Raw genomic sequence first — 19303 nt, 5'->3', positions numbered from 1 at the left:
TCATTGCAGCTCTATTTACAATAGCCCAGAGATGGAAACAACCTAAGTGTCCATCATCGGATGAATGGATAAAGAAGATGTGGCACATATATACAATGGAATATTACTCAGCCATAAAAAGAGACGAAATTGAGCTATTTGTAATGAGGTGGATAGACCTAGAGTCTGTCATACAGAGTGAAGTAAGTCAGAAAGAGAGAGACAAATACCGTATGCTAACACATATATATGGAATTAAAAAAAAAAAGTCATGAAAAACCTAGGGGTGAAACAGGAATAAAGACACAGACTTACTAGAGAATGGACTTGAGGCTATGGGGAGGGGGAAGGGTAAACGGTGACAAAGCGATAAAGAGGCATGGACATATATACACTACCAAACGTAAGGTAGATAGCTAGTGGGAAGCAGCCGCATAGCACAGGGAGATCAGCTCGGTGCTTTGTGACCGCCTGGAGGGGTGGGATAGGGAGGGTGGGAGGGAGGGAGACGCAAGCGGGAAGAGATATGGGAATATATGTATATATATAACTGATTCATTTTGTTGTGAAGCTGAAACTAACATACCATTGTAAAGCAATTATACTCCAATAAAGATGTTAAAAAAAAAAAAAGTCAAGTTGAGAAATTATAAAAAAAAAAAAAAAAAACACATTTTGACCTCCCGCTACCTAGCCTCTCTAGAATCTCTTAATTTCTAAACCTGTGCTGCTTCCTTGAGGGTTAGGTGGGGGAGGGGCAGGTCATGACCCTTCTTGTGCTTATTACAAGTACTGTAGTGAGAAAGAAACCTTACTTTGATTTGCCCTAAATTTGCCTTTCCCAAGGGCTGGGCCCTTTTCCATGAGTTGCCAGATTTAGCAAATGAAAATACAGATGGCAGCTTAAATTAGAGTTACAGATAAACAATGTGGTGCTTCAAGGACAATGGTGCTTCAAGGACAAAGGACGACCCTGCCTGAAAAAGTTTCAGCGGTACACCCCCCTACCAGACTCTTAATCACCTTCCCTACCATGTTACGATGGTTACGAAATTCCTGAGCCCACCTGGGCAATGCCCGCCTGGGCGATGGGACCTGTCCCAAATAAGGAAAGGCATCTGCCCTGTCCCACACCCATCCTATAGAAGGAAGGTATATGTGCCGCGACCAATTGGTAAAGGAAAATTTCACCTCGGACCATTCCTTTGTTTTCTGGCTATAAAAACTGATCAATAGCACACGTTCGGGCTCGACTCTCCCAGACTACTAGGAAGTTGGCCCTCTGTTCTAGCAGCGACCCTTCCCTCTAATAAATTCTATGTTCTTTACATTCTGCCTTACGTCTGGAAATTCTTTTCCAACCCGCGTTCGGACAACGCCAACTTTTTTAGTATACGTAGGTCCCAAGCAATACTTCATGAGGAGCCATGAAATACTGGGGATATACTTATATTTAAAAGTACCTGTTGTTTAAGATTCAAAATTTCCGGGGCATCCTGTATTTAATCTGGCAACCCTAACTTTTCCTGATCTTCCTGGATTTGGAGAATCTTAGTTTAGCCCTTCATGACCGTGTGAACTTTCCTCACTTCTCAACCTGGGTCTTTCCCAAAGCAAATCTTTTTACTCCTGTCTTCATAGGCAGCAATCTTTCTCTAGGTTTCTGCAGCAATTTGGTCGACCTTTTGAGTCCTCTGCTTCCACAGTGTTATAAGTGTGGGGGGATTCAACGTGGCACCCAGCGCTTTCATAAATGTTACATACTTTAATCCTCACAATGACCCTGTGGGTTGAGTATATTATTATCCCCATTTTACAGATGAGGAAGTAGAGGCTCCGAATAACTTGTCTAAATCACCCAGTTGGTAGGTGGATCCAAATCTGGATCTTGTAGCATCAAAATCCTTTCCCCTAGACTTAGACATAGAGCCCAGGGTGGGTCACTGTAACTGTTTCACCAAACCGCGCCTCCTCCATCCAGTGCTCACTTGGAATCTCCCGATCTCTGCATTGAATCTCATCACTGAGGAATTCATCACCTGCAGGGGAGTTTCCAGAAAGATCTCAGTTATTCACAAGCCCAATTTCCCCCAGCCCCATGGGAGGAATCATAAGGGTACATCTGGATTCTCCAGGATTTACTCAATGCTTCCTAATGGCTGACACTTCCATGTAGTTTTTCTCATTTAATTCGCAGAGGAGCCCTGTGAAGTTCATGTATTGCAGCTCCATTTTACAGATGAGGAAATCGATCAGAGAGGACAATTCACTTGATCTCCACAAAGCAAATTGTTGCACTCAACTTTCTCCCCTGCATGCTGTCCTGGCTATTTCTCAAGAACATGTAAACTTTCAAGGGAGAAGTCTTGCTCCCCTTAGCCCTGTGCTGGGCACATAGGAAGCACTTGATAAATACATGCTCACCATTGTTACCGGGCTCCCTCTGATTGGAGAAAGGGATGTCCCATGTTGAGGGGACATTTGAAGGGTGGCATGAGAATACTGGCACATGGGAAAGGGCTGCTTTGTTCACCTCGGAGCTGAGCTCAGGGCCTATCAGTTGGCCTTCCATAACATTTGTTGAATGAATGAATGAATGAATGGATGAATGAATGAATGGAGTGTCTGGTTGCCGGGATAAAGAAGGTGGCAGAGGTGCTGCCTTGGGGTCAGAAAGACCATCTGATGTGACTCTAGCTCTACAGGTAAGGATGCGGGGCTGACGCACTTTCCAGAATTGAGGTGGGACAAGAAAGTGGACCCACCCTGTCCAGCACCTCACCTGGATTAAGATGGTGTCGTCGAAGAATTTTGCAGGAGCCTCATAAAAATTCTGAAAGAAGATCTGAAGCAGAGAGAGTCGGGGTGTGTTTAGGAGACATTCCTTCCACCACTTCCCCCAGGGACTCAGCAAGCCTGAAGCCTCAGACTAGCAGGTTTCTGCCCCGCTGTTCACCCATTTCAATGGCTTTCAGCTCACTACCACCTACCGCTCCTCCCACAGAAGCAGAGGCCTGCCAGGTCCCGGAGGGGTTTTCTATCCAGCAAAGGGCGGGATAAGGGATCCCTGGAGGACTTGTCAGAAGCAGACCAAGGCCCAGCTAACTGCCCTGGGATGGAGATTCAAGCCCCGGCTTCTTTCTAGATCGCCCTGGGAATTCCTTGGCGGTCCGGTGGTTAGGAGTCTGCGCTTTCACTGCCGAGGGCCTGGGTTCAATCCCTGGTCAGGGAACTAAGATCCCACAAGCTGAGCAACGCGGCCGAAAAAAAAAGATCGCCCTCTCGGTCCACTGCACCCCACTCCCTGCTGCAGCCAGAACCTCCTCCCCCAGATGCAGACCGGGCCCTGTCACTCTCCTGCTTGAATCCCTCCATGGCTCCCAAGTCCCGTCCATGACGGGGCCCCAGGGCGTTTTGAAGGCTCACCTCCGGCCACTCCCCTCCAACTACACCCGTGTCTACAGTTCTGCCAACCAGCCCTGCCGCTTCTCCTTTCCAGGCCTCTGAGAACACTATTCCTTTTTCCTGAATTATCTTTCCCCATCCTGCCCTTTCGGAGTCCTCTCCAACCCCTGCTGCACCGTGCTTTTATCTTTTCCTTGGTGGTCTAGTCATCAATTAATTCGGCGCATGTTCATGGAGTTCCTACCGTGTCAGACACGATGCTGTGAGGTGGGGCTTCTGCAGTGGCCAGGGCTACAGAGGGCCTGCATTTCGCGGCTGCAATCCCTGTGCACCGCAGTCTTGTCCGGTTGTCATCCTTTATGTGTTCACATATGCGGGAGGCCCCCCACAGACCACTGGCTCCCCCCATGCAGGGCTCGGAATTACTCGCTCTCTATTCCCTGTGCCAAGCCCAGTGTTTGGCCCTCCATGCCCAGTAAGAGTTTGTGGAACAAACAAATGAAAGCACCCGTGTCAGGCAGCAAGCTTGCTGGCTGCCGGCAGGAAATGCCCGGCCCTTGGCTGCCCCTCCTGGCCCTAGTGCCCCCATTTGGCTCTGAAGGGCACGTGCTGCCCACCTCATTGAAGAAAGGGTTATTTCCCATCTTGATCCGCGTGTGGTGCTGGTAGCCTCCGATGACCACCTTCACCACCGGCTTGATGTCCTTGCCCATGAGCTGCCGGGCTTCAAACACCTTCACTCGGACCTGCAGAGGAGCGAACAGGGGAACTTGACGTTGGGCTCCCCTTCCCCAGTGGGGACTCTTCTCTAGAAGAACAATATGTTCTGATAAGAAACATCTACTGCGGATAGAAAGCGACCCCATGGGCCCTGGGAAGGCCATGGTTCCTTCTCTTTCCTTTTCTGGGAACTGTCACCTCCGCTTTGCCCTTTTCATCTTGGGTGTTTCTTGAGTGGTAGGGACTTGTTACAGAATAAAGTCTAACATTTCTCAGTTTGCTGTCTTTTTAAGTTTGTCTGCGATCTTTTCAGGGAATCGAACATTTTAAAGTTCTGTGCAGTTGAATCTATGATCTGTGATTTGATCTGTGATTTCATCTCTGATTTGTGATTTCTTCTTCTTCTGCTTTTATATACTTTCCTGAGACTCAGTAAAGGGACGATGAAGTCTGAGCCTAGAATTAGAAGGTGGGAGGGAGAAGAGCCTGTAAGATCCAGGCTAAGGCCCCAGGGGAAGGAACTGGAGATGGCGGCGGCTGGCAGGGCACAGTCGTGGGAGCCTGTCGTGACTAGAGGTAGTAACAGCACGCAGCTCTCCCAGCCCAGCCCCTGGATCCGGCCATTCTCCATGAGGCCTCCTGTGTCTCCATCAAGTCCAGGGGCCCTTCAAGGATTAATACACATGCAGCTACCTGACCATCAGAGACAAGAGTGGTCAAACCATGCAAACAGGCCTCATGTCAGAACTTTGCCCTACGCACTAGTACGTAGGAAGGGTAGTGATTTGGGCACGCTGACCTTCTATCCTGTGGCCAGCTAGCCTCGTGAAGAGGGACAGGGCCAATGGGGAGAGGGAATGTTCTCCAAAGGAGGCGACAGCACGTGCAAAGGCCTGGTGGCTGGGGAGAAAGTCTTGAGAGTGGGGACTGTAAGTTGTGCAGGATGTTACAGCAGGGCGGGGCGGGGCAGGGGCAGGGGACAGAGTGGCCTGGGGGCCAGGCTTGGGTTATCAAGGGCCTGGGAAGCCATCGTAAGGAGTTTGGGTTATGTCCTGAGAACACTGGGAGTCCTCATTTTTAAGAACAGTTTTAGGCACACGCATGGCATGATAAGAAGGACTTTATTTATTTTTTGGCCGCGGCATGCGGCATGCGGGATATTAGTTCACCGACCAGGGATCGAATCCATGCCCCCTGCTTCGGGAGCATGGAGTCTTAACCACTGGACTGCCAGGGAAGTCCCCAGAATGACATCTTGGAAAGACCACTTGGACTGAAAAATGGACAGGAGAGAGCTGGGGGCTGGGAGTTTGGGAGGAGCCTATTCAAGGTGGTCCAGAGAAGGGATGCTGTTGTCTGGGACCAGGGGATGGAAGAGGCAATGGAGAAATGGGTGCGGCCAGGTGATATGAAGAGCTAGGACTTGGCCACTGACTGGATGCGGGGCGGGGGGTGGAGGGAGGAGGGGCAGCCAAGGATGATTCCCAGTCTCCTGAGCACGTGGCTGGCTGGGGAGCAGCTCCAACCATGGCAGAAACGTTAGATTACAGGCTAGAGATCAGAAGTAAGTTGGTAAGCCATGGTATGGGGGTTCCAGAATCCCTGGAGCTTCCCGGGGATCCCCTCGAACTCTCCTCAGCCTCTGCTGTGCAGCTCATTTCTCCTTGCCCAAGGCTAGCCTTGTATTGCCACCTCCTGAAGGGCAGGGTCCAGGCCTCAGCCCTGCCTCCCCAGCATGGCCAGGGCCTGGTGTGCACTGCCCTCAGTGCTTCCTGTCGCCTCCCTGGAGCTGGCTCCAGCCTCAGCCACATGCAGAAGTTTCCCAGAATGGCCCCTGGAGGGGCAGAGGATGTGGTGAAGATCTGAGGACCTGGAGACCAATCTGAAGCCCTGACCTTCCTCCATGACCTTGTGGAGAGGCAGGGATGGCCTGGGAACACAGTGAGGGTGTCGGCCAAATCATGTGGGCTTTCACCCTGGACGGCCTTACCTGGAAGTGCTGAGGCTTTGGGGACAGAGCCTTGTGTACAGCGGAGCTGGGAAACATCCGTTGCTGCCTGGCCACCTCTTGTGCCATTATGGCCAGGTGGTCTTCATCGCCTGGGGAAGCATAGTCCATGGTGGGCTCTCAGAGGCTGGGGCTCAGGACACTTGGAGGCGTTTCCCCCATTTCAGTGTTCTATCCCCAGTGACCAGCTCCTGACTAAAATCATGGCCAAAAGGCCCTGACAAGGGCACATATCCTCCCCAGACATTCTCATGGTCTCCACCCCCCATGGGCAACCCTGGGCCTCACACTCTACATATGGAGGCCCTTGGAAATGGCCATCCTTGCCTCTCTCTGCAGCCCATTGGAGGCTGGGTCTTCTGTCTACAGACGACAAGTGGACACATTGGGAGGACAGGTGACCTCAGGCAGGTGTCCGGAGATCTGGCCTACAGACCCTAACCTGGTCACTATCCTTCTGTAGGGCTCAGTGGTTGAGTCTCCAAGATCCCCAAGAGCCCATCCAGCTATGCTTGGTGAAATGCAGGGCTTAGTCCCATGGAAGTACATACCTATCTTCTCGATATCCTTGGGGGTCATAAGGGCCACCTGTAGGGTGAGAGTGCACTGCAAAGCAAAGGCAGGGGAGCTGTAAGATCCTGCAGTCCTCGGCCAAATCATAGCACTGGAACATGGTCCAGCCTGGCAGGGGCCACACCCAGTCTTCCCGGGTGGAGTGATGCTGGCCATGGCACAGGACCACACCATGGGGGCCTGTGCGGTCTGGGATGGAGGGAGGTTATAAACTGGAGAGAGCAATGGGTTACCATGGATGGGGTTTGAAGAATACAGGAGGCACACATTAGTGGTGGTGACAGAAGAGGATGCAGCAGGGTGGGGAGGAAAGAGAGGGTTGACTTGAGACCAGTCTAGAACCACTGAGGCTAACCTCCGAGCCCAATGTCTTATGACATTGTCATGTGGGAACTCCAGCAAACACCTAACTGACCTCCTGCCTGCAAGCACTCTCACTGACCGTCCATCCTCCAGACCATCATCAGAATCGAGCCCTAAACACTCCCTAAGTACTCTACACATAAAGCTTTCCCACTCCTCTGTCTGCCTTTGAGTCTCTGTCAAAACCAAGTGATGGTGGCTGACTCCCTTGTTATATAGCAAGCTCTGAATAAATCACTTTTGCTTGTTCTCATCTGGTTGGTCTTCACGTGTTTCCACACATCTTAATCACCTCCCCTGTAAAGCCTTCCATTTCCTCCCAAGTGGAATTGTTCATTCTCTCCTGACCTCAGTGAAATAGCTCACTGACCCCAATATACACGTGCTGGAGCACTTGTCACCGAGAGTGACAACAGATGTGGGTTTCATCCAATTTTGTATCCCAGGCCTTGCATAGTTGCTGACACCAGTGGACAATCAACTGAACACTCAATCTCAATGGGTGGACGAAGGGTGGAGATGTGGGTAGGTGGATGGAGGGCAGCACGGGGAAGTTGGGGAGATGATGGGAAGTGTGATGGGTCCCCCGCAGGGCAGAAAGTGCTCTCTGGGTTGGGGGCACACTGGCACTCTGCTGGAGTGGATAGCTCAGCTTCACCAGCTGCCCCCACTCCTCCACGCACACTTCCTAGGGCCCGACTCACATCTGTGGGCATCATGGAATGGTTGAGCAGGGTCAGGTCCTTCACGAAAAGGATCTCACTTGGTTTTTTCACCAAGGGCTTGAGCAGTATTGTGGCCAGGCCAATGAACCTGGGGAGACAAAGAGCAGGTGTGAGCTCCTGAGCCAGAGGAAATGGTGTCCTTCTCCGTCCCAGGCATGACTTTATCCCGAGATGTCTTTCTCTCCTCGACGCTGTGCTGCCCACCAAGGCTTCAGGAAGGATGCTGTTGACTGGGAGCATCCACCAGAGGGCTCTCAACTCTCTGGGAATTGGCTTTGGGGCTTCCTGGACAGTGGGCACCACAGTTACTGGCTCTGCCCTGCCCAGCCTTTTCCCAGAAGCTCTGCACCCACACGCCTCCGGAATGGGACCTGTGCCAAGTAACAGCTGATTGGACCAGGAAGTGGGCACCTGACCAAAGCTGGGCCAGTGAGATTCTCTGTCCTGGGCATTTTGACCTGGGATGCCATAGCCCCAGTCTCAGTGAGGCACTAGAATGGGGCTGTGATGAGAAGCCAGGGTTGGGCAGAGAGAAAGAGGTTTGAGATTCTGTGCCTTCAGAAGAGACAGAACTGTCCCTGGGTCCCCAGTTTCCTAGTTCTAGTTGATCTGTCCATCTATATACCTAGCCTTCATATACACACACCCCACCTTTGTTTTTTTTGCATTAGCTGTCTGGAGTGGATTCTGGTCCTTGCATCTGAGTGAGTTACAGACGCAGCATCTGCCGTAGCTTCAGTCAGAGAATCAGGCTCCTCCTGTCTCTCTCTCTGCCTTACCTTTCCTTCTTTACTGAGCCCATGTCCCGAAGGGTGACTTGCAGGAAAGAGTCCTTTTGCAGGGGGCGGTTCCGGAGGTGCCAGATGAGGGTCTGTGGGAGGCGCAAACAGGTCAACACCCTCCCTCTCCCCTCCCTTTTCCACCCTCCTAGGAAATTCGAAAAGATACGGGGAACGGGCTGGCACTGTGTTTCTCTCAAACTGAGGAATATCCCTCAAGTCTAATTTCCTAAGAGGATGGCATTTGCTACCCTCACCAAGGGACCAGGCAACCTACCTGGGCTCCCACAGCTTCACTGTGGGAGTTACGCAGTATTGTGGTCTTGTTAGTAGCTAAGGGGTTTGGGGACTGGGTGGGGGGACATGGATGGATGGGAGATGAGAGGGGATCCTACACAAGGAGCCCTGTCTCTATTTCAGGTTTCTGGGAACATCAGGACGGCCCGGTTGGACAAGATGGGTCCATCCCCAGAGTGGGTGAGATGGGCCAAGAGCTGCTATGGCCCCGAGACCTGCACAGCCTTCTCAGCTTAGAGGCTACTTGCAGGGCACGATGTTCCAGCCTTGGGAAAGGCTGATGAGGCTCCCTGTCCCCTCCCTAGACTTCTGGGCACGGTCTGGACCCAGCCTCACTGTGGGGCTTGTCATTGCCTCATCTGGGCTTGCCTGATGTGTTTTACCTCGTTCCATATGGGGTGATTGCCTTCCACCTCATGAGTTGTCCTCTGGACATCTGCAAAGACACCAAGGGGCCGGCATTAGTGGTAGGAAATATTTCAAAGTCTAGGTTCAAGTGAGCAAAGAGGGGTAGGACTTATCTAGATGTAGAAAACATCAAGTCTACATTGGCAGATGTGATACAGCCCTGATTCTTTCCTACTCTGGAGATTTCAAAATTTCTCACTTTTTATAAGAGTGACATCACCCCATGTGTCAGATAATGTTATGTGTTCATTTCATTTTCTTCCTGGGTACATAGTTCCCAGCCATCTTGCAGCCGGGTGCGGCCGTGTGACTCATTCTGGCCAACCGAGTATGGGATCCCTGCTCACCACAGCCTGGACTGGCTCCCAAAATCTCCCATGAGAGTCTCCGTTCTCCTCCCCACTCTCCACATGCGCTCGCACCATCTGCTGGGTGGTACCTGGTGACTTTGCAGCCACAAGCAAAGAGCAGCTGGTCCCTAAACTACTGTTTGGAGGAGTCATTCAGGATTGTTGCCTGATCTGCACAGTCGATGCAGCCCTTGGTGTGGGCAAGAGGTAAACTTTTGTTGTGTTAAGGCACTGGGATTTAAGGGTTCCGCTGTGACCGGAGCAAAGCTAGTGTACCCTAATACATCCCAAAATATCTCTAATGGGTTGACAGCTCTTTATCCACTAAAATATGCCTTCCCCAGAAATATCTTTAACAAAGAACAGTCTATAGCCCTGCAAAGAACCTCTAAATTGCTAAATTTGAGATTCTTCCCAAGGAAAGAATGTGTGTGAGAGAGAAGAGAGAGGAGACAGTCGGGGGTGGGGGGAGAAGCAGGGGACTCTCTGTGCCTGTCCAGTAGTGGGAAAGGGGGACACTGTAGTGGATGGTATATGGGGGAAGCGGGGCTGGAAACGACAGGTGAAAAAGGAATAAACGATTTCAAACAAACATTCAGTTATAAAAATGTGTAGGAAATCTGGGGGCAAACCCAGGATTCTGGGTTGTAGGCATCTTTTTTTTTTTTTTTTTTGCGGTACACGGGCCTCTCACTGCTGTGTCCTCTCCCATTGCAGAGCACAGGCTCTGGACGCGCAGGCTCAGCGGCCATGGCTCACGGGCCCAGCCGCTCCGCGGCATGTGGGATCTTCCCAGACTGGGGCACGAACCTGTGTCCCCTGTATCAGCAGGCGGACTCTCAACCACTGCACCACCAGGGAAGCCCTGTAGGCATCTTTGTAAGAGAGATTTCTAGGAGGAGAAGGTCAATGCCTGGGAGGTGACAGGGAAGATGGCTTGGAATCAGACTGTTCCCCGGCTCACCATAAAATTAGTTTCAGGGCAAAGACATGCTGAACCTCCACTACACCTCTTTCAACCCACAAACTGGGGACATAAACCTACATCACCCTGTGCACCTGGAGTCCTGAGTGTTCCATCTCTGAGTGATAGCATACTCAGCAAGCAGGGTTTCACAGGCCAGAAAAAAATTTAAGGAATTTCAGTCTTCGCTCATTTCTTTGGGAAACTACTGAGTCCTATTTTCTCTTGGTCCCAATTTTCTCACTCCCCACACTTCCTGGAAAACCTCATTTGCCTGTGTCCACCCCCTTTCTCTCCTCCAACAGACTCTTCATCTTTCTTTCCCTTTTCCCCTTTTTGTTCCCAGCTCTTTGTTATATAGATACACTTAACCTTTTTCATTTTCTCTCATAAATCCTTTAAACCACCCCTCCCACCTTTCTTGGACTTTTTTCCTTATCTATGAAAAATTGAGACAATAAAACTTGCCTCATAGAATTGTTGTGAGGATCAAAAATCATTACATTTATGATAAAACTTTGTTGATTATAAAAGTAATTCATACAATTGAGCAGTTATTACTAGAAGTTGTACAAAGACCTGTCTGTATATTATCTTTTCAAATCCTCACAGCCATCCTATGAAGCAGGTACTTGGGTTTTTTTTAACCTGTTTGTGGCACAGCCCTAGTTCATAGAAGAAACTCTAGAAGTATTCATCTTCTTTTTCTCCAGTAGTCATTCTCCGGAAAAAATGGGAGGCAGAGGAGTCATACTAAGAGAAATAATAGCAACAAGGATGATAAATTTGAAAGAGCCAGACGGTGTCTACCTCACCTTTCTGTGACACAGGGCATTTTTACCTAGTAGGGCACCGATGAATCTAGTTTTTCATTGAACGTATGTTGCCTCTCGGGGCTCCTGGCTCTCACCTCTGAAGTACACGGACACGCAGGGTCTGGGTGGGGGGCTCAGGGGTGGGCTAATCTTGGCCGACCACACGACAAGCCGCAGCATCTCTTCCACCTACTTCCCTCCGTCCTTCTCTGGCAAAGCTTCCTTCTTGGAGCAACTTGGTCCAAGGCTTCTCCCAGGGCTCAGGGGGTGAGGAAGGTCCTGAGTGTGTTGCTTAGCAAGAGAGGTGATGTCACAAAGGTCCGTGGTTCTTGGGTGGTGGTTCTTGGTTCTGGAGAGGAATGAGGAGAATGGGAGGAAGAAGAAATCACAGGGTTCGAAGCCAGTGGCTTGAGGCGCCCGGGGCTGTAGAAACAAACCAGTTTGGCTGAACTTCACTTCCTCCTTCCGTTCTCTTTTCTCTCTCGTTCTTACTGTCCTTCTGATTTCAAGATCAGGTAGAAGGATAATATCTGCCCTTTATACAAGCAAGGTATTTGGAGTGAATCATTGCCAAAGTCACACAGTTTAGGTGAGAAAATAGAGAAGGGAGGTGAGCTGAGAAAAGAAATAAGGAAATCAAAGACGATTTCAGTGGTGTTTCAGAAGTCCTTCCTAATGTGGAAGCAAACGTTTAGGCCTCCTTTTCTCTAAAGGAAACGTGAGTCTAGATATGAGTCTCTCTTGAACCAACAGAAACTAGCTTTCTCATCAATGAGCTCTTACGCCAGCTGGGTTTGTAAGGTTAAAGAAAAATCTCACTGACATATTATCTTGCTGTGGCATCTTAATTGCCCTCAAGGCCTCTCAGCGTGAGGATGGAACGGGGTCATTGCTCTTGTCCCTAAGCTTTTTCTGCTTTAGGGTTGAACATTATATAAATTATACCTTATCCAATAGTTAGCATGAAAATTAATAGATGTTTTAAAAAAGTATATTCGTTGATGAAACAATTTAGCAGTAAGCTTACGACCCATTCTAAAACATGCATGGGTATGTTTTAGAGCAAAAAAACCCAAAAAAACTGAATGTGTGATCTTGGTGTTAGGACTGCTTTCAGCAGGTTTAAAAAGTACTTCCTGACAGTTTTTCTTGAAATGTAAACACAACACAATACTTGTTGCTTTGTTAATAATTTTCCAAACTAAGCATGACACAAAAGGCAAACCCAGGAAAAGGAAGAGACGGATAGATTTGACCGCATAAAATTCAAGATTCTTATACAGAAAAATATACCTTAAAAGGTATATCAGGGCTTCCCTGGTGGCGCAGTGGTTGGGAGTCCGCCTGCCAAAGCAGGGGACACGGGTTCGTGCCCCGGTCCGGGAGGATCCTGCATGCCGCGTAGCGGCTGGGCCCATGGGCCATGGCCGCTGAGCCTGCGCGTCCGGAGCCTGTGCTCCACAATGGGAGAGGCCACGGCAGTGAGAGGCCCGCGTACCACAAAAAAAAAAAAAAGGTATATCAAAGTAGGGAATGTTTGCAACAGCTCTTATAATTCAATAAGAAATAGATGAATACTCCAAAGGAAAATGGGGCAAAGTATAGATTAGATGACTGTCCAAATGGACAAAAAAAAAAAAAGATGTAAAAAAAATTCAGCCTGCTTAATAATCAAAGAAACACAATGAGAACTTCCCTGGTGGCACAGTGGTTAAGAATCTGCCTGCCAATGCGGGGGACACGGGTTCGAGTACTGGTCCAGGAAGATACCACATGCTGCGGAGCAAATAAGCCCATGCACCACAACTACTGAGGCTGCACTCTAGAGCCCGTGAGCCATATATACTGATGCCTGCGTGCCTAGAGCCCACGCTCCGCAACAAGAGAAGCCACCGCAGTGAGAAGCCCACGCACCACAAGAGAGTAGCCCCCGCTCACCACAACTAGAGAAGAGCCCTTGCACAGAAACGAAGACCCAATGCAGCCAAAAATAAATAAATAAATTTATGGGAAAAAAAAAAAGAAAGAAACGCAATGAGATACTGTTTATCACTTTGCCAAATTGGACTCAGAAGCCCAAAAAACAAAAAAGATGTTAAAAAAAATTCAACCTCCTTAATAAGCAAAGAAATACAACAAGATACCATTTATCACCTCCCAAATTGGCAAAGAATGAAAAAAATGATAAACCTGGTGTGCTGAGGAAGGAAGAGGGGCAGAGAAAAGATACAAACTCATACACAGCGCTGATCAGAGTATAAAGAAAAAAACAGCAGAACGAAGGCTCAGGATAAGTTCCAGGGAAAGAGAATTAAGTGTGGGGAGAGATGGACCGAAGGCTGCTCTTTTCCTGTCATCCTAATAGTAGTATTAACCTCTAAATAGCCTATTTAAATAGCATCCCTTGAATTTTTCACTTTGAGACTCTGTCTATCAAGTCATCTCTTTTATATCATCTCTCACTCCTTTCCCACCTCCTAGCTTCTCTCTCCCAAACTTCCCCCAACTCATCACTTTTAGATATTATCTACTGCTGTTTATCACACCATGGCAGCTTTCTTACACCTGCCTTTCCTGCATCCTGTTCTCATAATTGTATCTCATTTGGGAGCTAAATCTACATTCAGTATTTTCATTTTTATAATAATCTATGTTTTTTTAACTGCAGATCAAGTAGTACCCTCCAATTCCACATCCTTTCTTTTTTTTTTTCTTTTTCTTTCTTTTTTTAAAATTAATTAATTAATTAATTTTTGGCTGCATTGGGTCTTCGTTGCTGTGCGCAGGCTTTCTCTAGTTGTGGTGAGCTGGGGCTACTCTTCGTTGCGGTGTGTCGACTTCTCACTGCGGTGGCTTCTCTTGTTGCAGAGCACGGGCTTAGTTGCTCATTGCTTAGTTGTTTCAGTAGTTGTGGCACACGGGCTCAGTAGTTGTGGCTCGTAGGCTCTAGAGTTCAGGCTCTTGTTGTGGCGCACGGGCTTAGTTGCCCTGCGGCATGTGGGATCTTCCTGGACCAGGGCTTGAATCCGTGTCCCCTGCATTGGCAGGCGGGTTCTTAACCACTGTGCCACCAGGGAAGTCCTCCTCGTCCTTTCTAATACAACTTTGTGTTTTTCTGTAATTTACAAATTGCTTCATTTTTTCATTTGCTTGCTTTTCTTAAAAGTCTGACCAAGTCTTTTAACATCTGTCAACAGCTCTGTGATCTCCTTTTAATACAGTCTCCCCGAGGTTCAAATCCATCAGGTATTTTACCAGTTTTTTCATTTTCCCTGAGCCCTGGGGAGATCTCTCCTGGCCTCCTCTCCTCTCTAGTCTACACTGGTTGCTCCCAGCCCTGTAGCACAGCTATCATCCTGGGGCTTCCCTTCTTCACCACCAGTTTTAGAATTTCCCCGTTTGTCTCCTGTGTTGGACTCTGTTTCCCAGATCCTTTCCTCTTTCTTGAGTTACTCTCTCATCTTAGTGGAACACGATTTTCCATAGCTTTCTGAATTTTTTGAGTGTTTGTAGGTCTGCACATGTCTTTATTCCACCCTTGCACTTGACTGATAGTCTGGCTGGATGTATCAGTCAGGATGGGCTATGTTATGCTGAGGTAACAAACATCTCCAAAAATCTCAGTGTCTTAAAACAATAAAGCATTTTTTTAATAGCAGCTTTACTAAGATATAATTCACATACCATAAATTCAGTCTTTTAAACAGTACTGTTCAGGTTTTTAGTATATTCACAAGGTTGTGCAACTGTCATCACTATCTAATTCCAGAACATTTCATCACCCTGAAAAGAAACCTCATATTCATTAGCAGTCTCTTCCCATTTCTCCCTTCCCATAGCCCCTGGAAACCATGAATCCACTTTGTCTCTATAGATTTGCTATTCTGACATTTCATATGAATGGAATCATATAATATGTGGCCTTTGTGTCTGGCTTCTTTCACTTAGCATAATGTTTTCAAGGTTCATCCGTTTTGTAACATGTATCAGTACAGTTGGCCACCCCGAATCCATGGGTTCCACATCCATGGATTCAACCAACTGCAGATGGAAAATATTAAAAAACAAAAATTCCATAAAGTTCCCAGAAGCAAAACTTGAATTTTCTGTGCATCAGCAACTATTTACATAACATTTACCTTGTATTAGGAATTATAAGTAATCTAGTGATGATTTAAAGTATTTGAGAGGATGTTTGTAGGTTTTATGTAAAGGATTTGAGCATCTGTGGATTTTGGTATCCAAGGGGGGTCCTGGAACCAATCTGGATACCAGGTGACAACTGTACATCATTCCCTTTTATGAGCTGATAAATCCATTGTATGGATATACCACATTTTATTTATCCATTCATCAGTTGATGGACATTTAGGTTGTTAACATTTTTGGGTTATTATGAATAATGCTGCTGTGAACATTTGCGTACTTGTTATGTGTACATATGTTTTCAATTCTCTTGAGTATATATGTAGGAGTGGAATTGCTGGGTCATATGGTAACTCTATGCTTAACATTCTGAGGAGCTGCCAGACTGTTTTCCAGAGAGGTCGCACCATCTTACCATCCAATCAGCGATGTACAAGGGTTTCAATTTCTCCATGTACTTGCCAACACTTTTTATCACATTTTTTGTTGTCACCATTGATTTTTTTAGACATCCTAGTGGGTGTGAAGTGGTAAAGATTTATTTTTCTTCTTGAACCACGTTTCTTGCCTTGGTGTCCCACTGTCAGTCAGTCAACCAACTGATCGGTCATCAATCAGTCAACACAGGATCCATTCCCTATATCCTGGCTATGTTCTCTGAAGGATACAAAGAAGGTTAACATCCCCCACTTTAGGATCTACTCTCTCTTTACAAAACACAGAGGAAAGTTAACTCAAAGCAATCTATGGTCAGTACCAGAATTCTTACTGGGGCATCTGGGGCCTTTTAGGGTCTGAGTTATGTCTGCCTCTCCAACCTCATCTCTCTCCACTTATTGACCACTGCTTCCTAGCTACACTGTTCTTGCCACTTTTTTTTTTTTTTTTTTAATATTCTAAAGCTGTTTTCTGCCCCAGAGCCTTTGTCTTTGCTGTTCCTTCTCCTGGAGAGCTTCTCACCCAGCATCTACCATGCTACCGTATTCTCTTCCTTTGGTTTCAGCTTTAAGGTCACCTTCCCAGGGACACCCACCCCATCACCCAAGCCAAGGCTGGCTTGCTGTTCTACGTGCTCAGATCACCATCCACTTTTCCTTATTGCAGTAGGCATGGTGGGGAATGGAGCTGTAAGGAGGTTCTGAAGCCAGGCTGCCTGGTTCCAGTTCTGCCTTTGATACTTACTAGCTGTGTAACCTTAGGCAAAATACTTGACTTCTATGGATATGACTATAATAGAACCTAGCATATAAAGTCACTGAGAGGATTAAATGAAGTAGGTTATTTATGTTACTTAGAACTTGATTGGCATTCTCTAAATACCAGCCCTTACTATCACAATTATAAATTAAACAGTTTTTTTTAAATTGAAGTATAGTTGATTTACAATGCTGTGTTTGTTTCTGGTGTACAGCATAGTGATTCAGTTATACACGCACACACACACATACACACATATATGTATATATGTTCTTTTTCATATTCTTTTCCATTGTAGTTTATTTAAAGATATTGAGTACAGTTCCCTGTGCTATACAGTAGGACCTTACTGTTTACTTTTTTTTTTGCGGTACGCAGGCCTCTCACTTTTGTGGCCTCTCCCGTTGCGGAGCACAGGCTCCGGACGGGGACGCACAGGCTCAGCTGCCATGGCCCACGGACTTAGCCGCTCTGCGGCATGTGGGATCTTCGCGGACCGGGGCACGAACCCGTGTCCGCTGCATCGTCAGGCGGATTCTCAACCACTGCGCCACCAGGGAAGCCCCTGTAAGTCTGTTTCTTAAACAGTTATTTACATAGATTTGAAAAGAAGGCAACTATACTCCAATAAAAATTAATTAAAGGAAAGAAGTATGCCAGCCACCCGGCAAAGCAACAATGCGGGGAAGCGAGAACAGGGGCTGCAGGAGCCAGCCTCCTCCCTCGCCCTAGTTTTCCCTGCTGAAGATGCAAGAGGCCCGAACTCCGGACTCTGCGCTGTCTTGGCTGCGAGACCCGCTCGCGTTCTGGGCTCTTCTCTTCCCCCGCAGCGATATCCGTTCCGGGTTTTGCGGCTCGCCGCCCCTCCCTTCCCAGGCTGTAATCCACTTCCGCGTTTTGTTCGGTGCCCGGGGCGCCGGGGCTTGGAGGCGGTCATGCGCAAGCGCACAGGAATCCGGCCAGGGCTGAGCGCGCGGCCGGAAGGTTGCGGGTGAGGGAAGGGTCGGCCCCGGCGGGGGTGGCGGGCCCGGGGTGGGGTCGAGGCCCGGGTCGGTGTGGGCGGGGGTCTCGGTGAGGACCTCCGGGCTCCCAGGGCGCGCGGGGACCGGGCGGCCTGGGTCGGACGGCCGTGTGGGGCCGGGGGCGGGCTCGGGCCGCCGTGACGCGGGCGCTGCGCGGGGCCGGGGTGGGCGGGAGGCGGCTCCTCCTCGTCGTGAACTCTCGGTGACCTTGGCTAAGTCACTCCATCCCCCTGAACCGGCGCCTCCGTCTGTAACGTGCGAATCACAAGCCCTGGCTACCAGCTGGGGCGGTTTTGAGGCTCGGTGGCTGGACCCCCGAAGGGTACCTGGAGCGGAGGGCGGTTCCCCAGGGACCACCCCGGCCTCGGTGAGGGAGAGGGGTCTTCCTCGCATAGCATTGTTACAGATTTTGGGGAGGAGCTCTCATCTGTATATTTTTAAAACTCCAGAACATTATGAAGTCGTTGCAAAACTTTTGTTTAACACGAACGAGACGTCAAGGGCTTCCGTGAGGCCCACGTTAAGCAGCTGTTCCTGGGATGCTCACGCTACTGCTGGAGACGGCTCTGGGAAGCTTTCGAGAATGGTGTGCAGCCGTAGAGACCCTTAGCTTCAGAATTATTAGTATTTGTAATTCCTCTTGTTTGCCAAAACCCGTCCCGCCCACGTAGGAAATTAGGGCGCTGGCCAAGCAAGTTTAGTATCTGCCTTGGTGAACATTGGAGTCCCTCGGCTTTGCAGTGGACCAAATTGTAGCGATTGAGGATGGAGGTGGTGCTATAGCCTTTTTTGGTGGGGGAGTGGGATCTCAGGAACCCTCCCTACGTGGGCAAGGGTCTGTAGTGTGATGGATACTCAGGGACGAATGCTAGAAAGTCACAAAAGTAAGAAGCCTGTTAGATGTTCTAGGTTGGAAGAAATTCTGAGCATTTGAATTGACTTCAACTGGAACTTTTCACTGCAGGTGACTAGCATGCAGGTACCCGTTCTCTGACTTGCTACCCCTCTTCTGACATGGCCCACCGCGGTGGGGAGAGGGACTTCCAGACGTCAGCGCGGCGCATGGGCACCTCGCTGCTCTTCCAGCTTTCGGTGCATGAGCGGGAGCTGGACCTGGTGTTTCTGGATCATAGCTATGCCAAGCCGTGGAGTGCCCACCCAGATGCCAGTAGTGCCCGCCCCACCCGCATGCTCTTTGTTACTCCCCGGAGGCAGCACGAAAGTACCATGTGAGTTTGGGCTTCTCTCCTAAGGGTGGCCATTGCCCTAACTGGGCAGTGATCAGATTTGGAGATTAGAGCAGATTTTACTGTGGGAGATGGTAAAGGGGGGGGGTGGGGGGGTGGGGCTTGGATGTTTAATTCAGGCGTCACTGTTAAACATCGTGAGGTTATCAGGCCTATATGTGGACACCTACATCAGGACATCTAATGAGTTAGGAAAGCAAGATGTTCAAAGGAAAGCAAACAACTTAGATAACAGGACTTGTCTGGGAAGAGGAATTGAAAAGGGTTGTTTCAACTGTGAAGAAAAAGACTGAAGAGTTGACTTT

The 19303-nt window shown here is 48.8% G+C and overlaps 2 protein-coding genes across 2 annotated transcripts in view; one reads left to right on the top strand and one right to left on the bottom strand.

The window, feature by feature from the left end:
• The window catches only part of FER1L5 (fer-1 like family member 5), a gene marked incomplete at both ends in the record, with an annotated part of 55397 nt that extends 43831 nt beyond the window's left edge, over positions 1-11566 (bottom strand). Inside the window, 9 exons of the mRNA XM_082851232.1 lie at positions 1968-2018; positions 2762-2824; positions 4002-4130; positions 6095-6204; positions 6664-6718; positions 7753-7861; positions 8553-8644; positions 9233-9285; positions 11482-11566. Of these exons, the coding sequence (XP_082707358.1) occupies positions 1968-2018; positions 2762-2824; positions 4002-4130; positions 6095-6204; positions 6664-6718; positions 7753-7861; positions 8553-8644; positions 9233-9285; positions 11482-11566 (747 nt within the window). The remainder of the gene's footprint in view (positions 1-1967; positions 2019-2761; positions 2825-4001; positions 4131-6094; positions 6205-6663; positions 6719-7752; positions 7862-8552; positions 8645-9232; positions 9286-11481) is intronic.
• Positions 11567-17687: 6121 nt separating this feature from the next.
• The window catches only part of KANSL3 (KAT8 regulatory NSL complex subunit 3), a 41374-nt gene continuing 39758 nt past the window's right edge, over positions 17688-19303 (top strand). Inside the window, exons 1-2 of the mRNA XM_082852103.1 lie at positions 17688-17720; positions 18716-18980. Coding sequence (XP_082708229.1) covers positions 18766-18980 — 215 coding nt within the window. The 5' untranslated portion in view covers positions 17688-17720; positions 18716-18765. The remainder of the gene's footprint in view (positions 17721-18715; positions 18981-19303) is intronic.

This window comes from Leucopleurus acutus (genome assembly GCF_964270905.1).
Source record: "Leucopleurus acutus genome assembly, chromosome: 12".
In the NCBI taxonomy this organism is placed as follows: Eukaryota; Metazoa; Chordata; class Mammalia; order Artiodactyla; family Delphinidae; genus Leucopleurus; species Leucopleurus acutus.
Note: the sequence above shows the minus strand (reverse complement) of the source record. Positions and strands in the feature narration are given on the sequence as shown.